We start from the raw sequence: 8,007 nt of genomic DNA on the forward strand, positions 1-8,007 counted from the left end.
AATGATGAACTGTCTTTAACTGAAAAATTAGTGTTTAGTATTGTCACTTTGCATTACTGACACACTATTTTCCTAATTAATGCTGTTCAGTTGCTTTGACACAATCTGTATTGTTAAAAGCGCTATATAAATAAAGGTGACTTGACTTGACTTGCGTTGTCAGGCTACTGATGTGCATGTAAACGGGGAAAACTGGTTATTTTAATAAGCTGGTATTTGTGAGTTACCAGCTTACTGGAGTGCATGTTAACGTGCTCATTGTCTGTTGCTAAATTAGTAATGTGTGTAATGATGCATGAGTATGAAATAAAACAATTTACACAAACATCTCTTTTTAAATGGTATTCCGTTCACAGCCTACTTTCGAGATTTGCATATAACATTAAGATATAACTCCAACTGTGAAAAAGAAAAACACTTTATTTTAGCTTGCTTTGAAAAAGAATACTTACTACAGAAATAATAGACTTTAAAAGAATATACTTAAGTGTGAACTGAATGTAATGTTTTCAGACATTAAAACTAAAATGTTGAAATGTAAATGCAATTAGCTGAACTTTTTGACTCACTTAAGTAGGACTTAAGTACATTTTAAAATGTAACTACTTGTACTGCCGAATGCACTGTGGCAATAATATATATATTGTGTTTAGATATGTTAAGAAAAAATGTCTCAAAAAATTGTCAGCTCAAGCAATGCAAAAATGTAGCTTAAGTTTCTAACTCATATTTAATAGCACTGAAGTGTTAGGGTTTTTTGCAATACAGTCAACTTTTAACTGAGTTGTACTGGAGTGTATTATATAAGCAAGATTAGACAAAAATATCATTTGTAGTGGGATATGTTTTAGAAATGCAGTAGGCCTATATACAGTATATAATATACTTGTAATATATGTAATATCAAATAACACTCAGCAGTTAAAATGATAATCAAGTACTTCACGTGTGCTTTAGTATGTTAGTCAACACATCACAATAAATGTACTTCTTGCAAACACGACAAAAGATTATTAAAATATTATGATTTAAAATGTATTTTAAAGTAAAACGTTGGTAACACTTTATTTTAAGGTGTCCTTGTTACACGTTACATGTACTTACTATTATAATAACAATTAATTATGCATAATTACATGCAAGTAACCCTAATCCAAACGCTAACCATATAGTAAGTGTGTGTAGTTAATTAATATTACTCAGTATAATTACACTGTAACAAAGACACCTTAAAATAAATAATAACTTGACATTATTACAAATGTCACTTTTTAAAAGTGTACTTAAGTGTGTTAAGAAAGTGTCTCTCTTTAAGTCACTTAAGTGGCCTTTTATTTTATTCATTTTTATATATATTTTTAAGATTTGAAGTACACTACAAGTGCACATTCAGTACAATTTTTATGCAAATGGTATACATCTTTTTTTTCACAAGTGCCCATAAATGCATGTTCAGCTCTGTATCTCTGCATGTGCTGTCAGTGATTAACTCCGTCTCTGTCTCAGGAGCGACACAGGGGTGTTCGTGTCGGACATTGTGAAGGGTGGAGCGGTGGAGACAGACGGACGGCTGATGCAGGGAGATCAGATCCTCTCGGTTAACGGCGAGGACGTTCGTTCAGCCACTCAAGAGTATGTGGCCGCGCTGCTCAAGGTGAACATTAGAGTCAGTCGGGTTTTAAACCGACAAAAAATTGTTTTGTTTTTATATTTTGTTTTCAATTCATTTTAGCTAAGGTTTTAGTCATTTTGTTGTGCTTTTGTCATTTTTATTAGTTTTATTCTTTATGTCTACATAGTATTATTTATTTAAAAATGTATTTTAGTTCTTTAGTACTTGAAGATAAACGAAAAAAAAAGATTTGCCTAACCCTGGCTCGGCATCTAGCTGAAATAAAATGAGTTTAAGTTTTTTTTAATATATTTTCATGTTTAATTTTATTTTAGCATTTTAAGTAACAAGTTTATAGTTTTAGTTCTAGTTTTTTGCTAACAATGATCCTGCTAACAGGAAGTAATGTGCGATAAGATTTGAGAATTGTTAAAGGGGTCCTATTATGCTCTTTTACAAAGTCTTGATTTTGTTTTTGGGGGTGTACTAGAACATGCTCTCATGCTCGGTGGTTCGTAAAATGCATTATTTTTCACATAATTTACATTATTACAATACCTTTCTCCCCAGGCTGGCACAAACGGCTCGATTAGTTCCGGGTTTGATGAAGGCCCGCCTTCCGAAAAACTAAATGTGTTGTGATTGGTTAGCTGTCCCAGTGCGCTGTGATTGGCGAACAGCTTAGGCGGTGTTTCAGTACTGCCCCGCCCCCTTGCCAAAGCAGCAAGTTCCACCTGCTCCGGTTTAGTTAAGGATGGCGTCAATATCAATTTGAGCCGGATTCAGACCCCGAGAATATTGAACAAGAGGATCGCGCAGAACCTTTGCACGCACGGATATTGCAAGACATATTAGAGTGGTAACGTTATTGTTGTTGTTGTTTTTTTGGCTAAATCACGTTTTAGATACGATGTCAACAACCGCTTAAAATAAGTGCATTTACTATGTACAGATAAGTGCAACGGTAATATGTTTATTGTTCTTTAATTCTAACGTTGGTTTTATACCATAGTCTCATAATTGAAGTGTAAATTCTGCAGATTGCATCATTATCCAGTATTGTACTGTCAGCAATTTATGAAAATAACCAACGTTTCTTCGACATGGCGAAAACTTGAGGCTACAGCAGCACTTTTTCTTCCTCGTCGTCGTCTTGATGCACTCAACCAAGCGTTCTAACCACGACCTCGCCCCTCCCCGCAACCATTCGAATGTCTGTAGGCGGGATTTATTTTATTATATTCTAATGAACCACTTTGTGACATCACAAGTTGTAACATGAATTGCAGTGAAACTGTTATAGAGTTTTATACCATAGTCTCATAATTGAAGTGCAAATTCTGCAGATTGCATCATTATCCAGTATTGTACTGTCAGCAATTTATGAAAATAACCAACGTTTCTTCGACATGGCGAAAACTTGAGGCTACAGCAGCACTTTTTCTTCCTCGTCGTCGTCTTGATGCACTCAACCAAGCGTTCTAACCACGACCTCGCCCCTCCCCGCAACCATTCGAATGTCTGTAGGCGGGATTTATTTTATTATATTCTAATGAACCACTTTGTGACATCACAAACCCCGGAAGCCAACGCTGTAGTCCAAACGAGCCGTTCGTTGTAGTTCTTGAAAAGGGATTAAAAAAAAACAAAAACGAAATATCTCCCTTTGGAGTGGACTTAGAGATACACACTACACACAAGAGTGAAAAAGCATATTAATTATAAAAGTGATTGATCTGGTGTGAATGTGAAAACCAATACGCAAGTATCACTCACATGAACTGGTTTGGTTCTCCCTCAGAGTTGTGCCGGTCCAATCAGATTGGAGGTGGGTCGTTTTAAGGCGGGGCCTTTCCACTCGGAGCGCCGTCTGTCTCAGAGCAGTCAGGTCAGACGCACATCCCACTGTTAAAGACTCACATCCATCTGAAGCTATGATCACAAAACACATTCTCACACAATGAGCGAGTCTGTTCTCGAAGTCAGATTTTAAGCAGGTTTGACATCTGTGACTAGTTGGAGCGTGCACCAGTGTTATTATAGTAGTGTTTATGGTAACACTTTACAATAAGGTCTCATTTGTTAACATTAGTTAATGCATGAACTAACAATGAACATAATATTTGTTACACTTTATTTTAAGGTGTCCTTGTTACACTGTAATTATACATTTAAGTACTGAGTAATATTAATGAACTACATGTACTTATTATATGGTTAGTGTTACTTGCATGTAATTATGCATAATTAATTGTTATTATAATAGTAAGTACATGTAGCATGTGTAACAAGGACACCTTAAAATAAAGTGTTACCTAGTATTTTTGCAGCATTTATGAACCTTTGTTAATGTTAGTTAAAATAAAAAGTTTGTTTGTTCACACTGCATTAACTAATGTTAACAGATACACTTTTGATTTTAATGATGCATTAGTAAATGCCAAACTTAACTAAGATTAGTAAATGCTGTAGAAGTATTGTTCATGTTAAGTAATATAGTTAACTAATGTTAAAAAATTAAACCTTATTGTAAAGTGTTACCTTATTTATACTTTATTTTATATTTATTATTATTATATGTATTATTTATTATTTCAAATCACATAACCATCCATAGTATGGCATGCAGTGCCATTTTATTATTACAAATATTAATTTAAATTTAATATTAAAAATAAAAAAAATGGTAAGAAATGTAAAAGTTAAAGAATAAAACTAAAATACAGGAATAAAAGAATTTACATATAAAAAAAATAATATACTAAATAGAATAGTACTGAAATTAATTATATAGAATATGTACAAAATAAATAGCAATAGAAATACATTTTATGCTATTGTATTTATTTATTATTATTATATGTATTATTTATTATTTCAAATCACATTTGTATTTGTCATATACATAACCATTCATAGTATAACATGAAGAAAGTCTAAGACATGTAAAAGTTAAAGAATAAAACTAGAATATAGGAATAAAAGAATTTACATATAATACAAAATTATAATATAATAAAATAATATACTAAATAGAATAGTACTGAAATTAATTAAAAGATAAAAGTTAGAAATAGAATATGTACAAAATAAATGGCAATAGAAATACATTTTATACTATTGTATTTATTTATTATTTTATATTTATTATTTATTTATTATTTTTTACTATTATAGTATTTGTTAATATTTTGAATTAGCTTTTATTTTCCATTTTTTTATTTTCATTCAGATTAAGCTTTAGTAATTTTTTTACTCATTTATTTTTTGTTTATAATTTATATAATTATTATTTTTTTAATTTCAGTTTTAGTCATTTTAGTTCTTCAGCTTTTTTGAGTTGTATTTATATTTTATTTCAGCTTTTATTTCACAAAAAAACAGTTTTAATCATTAGTTTTAGTTAACGCTGGTGTGCACCTAAAAGGGCAGATTAGTCAACAACTGAAAGCACAAAATTCGATGAGTTTGAGTCATGCAGTCTGTGTTTGGTATGTTTGCGCTCAGATGTGTGTAATATCTCTGTATTTCCAGATCAGCGAGACGGGCAGCGGGAAAGTCACTGCTGCTTTACAGGGAGACACCGAGAAAACATACGGATGTAAGAACATACAGCAGTCCGTCCGCTCAAACCACTGCACGTTATGATTCATGCTCGATTCTTGATTTTCAACCTTTCCTTTCTTGCCTTGCAGTGCTGGATAGAGACGTCAGGACGGTTGAATTCACAAAGGTCAGTTACACTGATTCAGTCTCAAGGCCTGTTCACACAGAGAGCGAATAGATTTGACAGAGTTTTGCTCTCTGTTTTTTATTTTTTATTTTTTCTAACAAACTATTAAAATAACCAATAAAATAAGATCATTTGGGTCATGTGTCTAGGCTGTGAGGCTCATTTGTTTCCTGTGTGTGTGTGTGTGTGTGTGTGTATGTGTGTTTCCTTGTGTGTGTGTGTGTGTGTGTGTCTCAGGGCCCGTCAGACTCTCTGGGCATCAGTATAGCAGGAGGGGTCGGCAGTCCTCTGGGTGATGTGCCCATATTCATCGCCATGATGAACCCCAGCGGTCTGGCAGCTCAGACGCAGAAACTCTGGGTATGTGTGTGTTTAACATCTGAACCAGAGTTACAAAACTTTTTTTGTCCAGTGGAAGGTCTATAAAGCTGGTGTGTATTTGTGACCCTGGACCAGTCATAAGGGTCAATTTTTTGAAATTGAGATTTATACTTCATCTACAACTATTTGAAAATCTGGAATCTGAGGGTGCAAAAAAATCTAAATATTGAGAAAATCATCTTTAAAGTTGTCCAAATGAAGTTCATAGAAATGCATATTACTAATCAAAAATTAAGTTTTAATATATTTACGGTAGGAAATTTACAAAATATCTTCATGGAACATGATCTTTACTTAATATCCTAATGATTTTTGGCATAAAAGAAAAATCGATAATTTTGACCCATACAATGTTTTTTTGGCTATTGCTACAAATATCCCCCAGCGACTTGAGACTTTCACATTTGTGAATCGCAGTCTCTCGTGTTTATTATGTTTGTGTGTGGAATAGATTGGAGACAGGATTGTATCTATCTGTGGAGACTCGACTGAGGGAATGACTCACAATAAAGCTGTTTCACTGCTGAAGAACACGACAGGCATCATTCAACTACAGGTACAAAGCACCACGGCACAGCAGCCATCGCATCCACTGTGACAAGAAGCATTCACTTCAGCATACATTACAAAAATAAAAGAATTCTCTTAATTGTGAACTGAATGTCATGTTTTCTAAATCTTAATGGCATGTTAATTGCAATTAAATGAAAATGTATTATAGTTTAAATGTATATTTAATGCAGTTAGCTGAACTCTAGTGTGCTTTTTGACCCACTTACAGTTTTTAAGCATTGCTTAGACACTAAAAGCGGTACTTGAGGCGCACTCAGTGAAACCATTCACTCATCTACCTAATCTATAGGGTCGTTGCTGGCGATACAACAGTGACTGGACCGTCAGCAGAGCAGACAGCAGGACTCACAGCCAGCAGCATTTTTCACGATGACCTGGGGTTTGTACACAAAACTCTCTTCAGCCGTCATAAAATAACACTCATCATGTGCCAAATATGACTAAAATCTGGCTTTAGTGAGCAAACAGAATAATGGTTGGTTTATCCTGAATTTTAATGATAATCAGTTCCTTTCTGTATTCAAGTCACCTTTATTTCTACAGCGCTTTATACATTACAGATCGTGTCAAAGCAGCTTCACAGAGATAAACAGGAAAATAGCAGAATTAAATATAGAAACTCCACTAGCAAACAGATTCTCTAAAAGACAATAGTGTCATTATAAATCATATTTTCTCTCAATTTATTATGCATAATCGTCTGCAATGTTTGCCTGCTGATTATTTTATTCCTGAAAATGTTTCATTTGAATTTGGCATGTGTTATCTTGTATTGGTAACAAGCCTTCACAAGCTTTCAGGGTTGCGGTTGCCAGATACTTAAAAAAGAAAAGAAAATTTAATTCAGAACTCCATGAATTCTGGACTCATACAGTGCGTGCATTTTTGCATTTCAGCCAAACACTCTGATCTTTGATCTTTTTTTTTTTTATCTTTAAATATGAATGCATACATAATTTGATTTCATTTTTTTAAGGTTATATAACACCCAATGTCATTGTATGAGAAGAAAGTCAATAACTGGTTACATCCTCATTAGCAAAAATAATTGCAGCCAAACACATCGTATGAATGAATGAATAAATAAATAAAATTGCATATCAGGTAAGAAATGTATTTGTGAGCCTGGAGCACAAAAGCAGTGTTAAGTCGCTGGGGTATATTTGTAGCAATAGCCAACAATACATTGTATGGGTCAAAATTATCGATTTTTCTTTCATGCCAAAAATCATTAGGATATTAAGTAAAGATCATGTTCCATGAAGATATTTTGTATCAAAACTTAATTTTTGATTAGTAATATGCATTGCTAAGAACTTCATTTGGACAACTTTAAAGGCGATTTTCTCAATATTTAGATTTTTTTGCACCCTCAGATTCCAGATTTTCAAATATTGTCGTATCCTAACAAACCATACATCAATGGAAAGCTCATTTATTCAGCTTTCGGATGATGTATAAATCTCAATTTAAAAAAACTGACCCTTATGACTGGTTTTGTGGTCCAGGGTCACATATGGTCACATTCCTAATTTAACCCCCTCTGGTCAAAAAGTGCATTTTTGATACTTTTCTCTTCTAATCATGCCCGTTTGATGGATAGAAAATAATGCAATTTAAAAAGTGAAATCAAATCATCATTCTCTTCATCCGTCTGTGTGTGTGTCCAGTCCTCCGCAGTGTAAGAGCATTAGTTTGGAGCGAGGGC

General features: G+C 33.5%; 1 protein-coding gene across 1 annotated transcript in view; it reads left to right on the top strand.

The window, feature by feature from the left end:
• The window catches only part of LOC107550170 (multiple PDZ domain protein-like), a 77,274-nt gene that overhangs the window by 66,597 nt on the left and 2,670 nt on the right, over positions 1-8,007 (top strand). The window contains exons 38-45 of the mRNA XM_016231407.1: positions 1,507-1,654; positions 3,414-3,500; positions 5,147-5,213; positions 5,308-5,345; positions 5,583-5,705; positions 6,178-6,282; positions 6,590-6,678; positions 7,970-8,005. Coding sequence (XP_016086893.1) covers positions 1,507-1,654; positions 3,414-3,500; positions 5,147-5,213; positions 5,308-5,345; positions 5,583-5,705; positions 6,178-6,282; positions 6,590-6,678; positions 7,970-8,005 — 693 coding nt within the window. The remainder of the gene's footprint in view (positions 1-1,506; positions 1,655-3,413; positions 3,501-5,146; positions 5,214-5,307; positions 5,346-5,582; positions 5,706-6,177; positions 6,283-6,589; positions 6,679-7,969; positions 8,006-8,007) is intronic.

Source organism: Sinocyclocheilus grahami, unplaced genomic scaffold (genome assembly GCF_001515645.1).
Source record: "Sinocyclocheilus grahami isolate Dianchi unplaced genomic scaffold, SAMN03320097.WGS_v1.1 scaffold390.1, whole genome shotgun sequence".
NCBI lineage: Eukaryota > Metazoa > Chordata > Actinopteri > Cypriniformes > Cyprinidae > Sinocyclocheilus > Sinocyclocheilus grahami.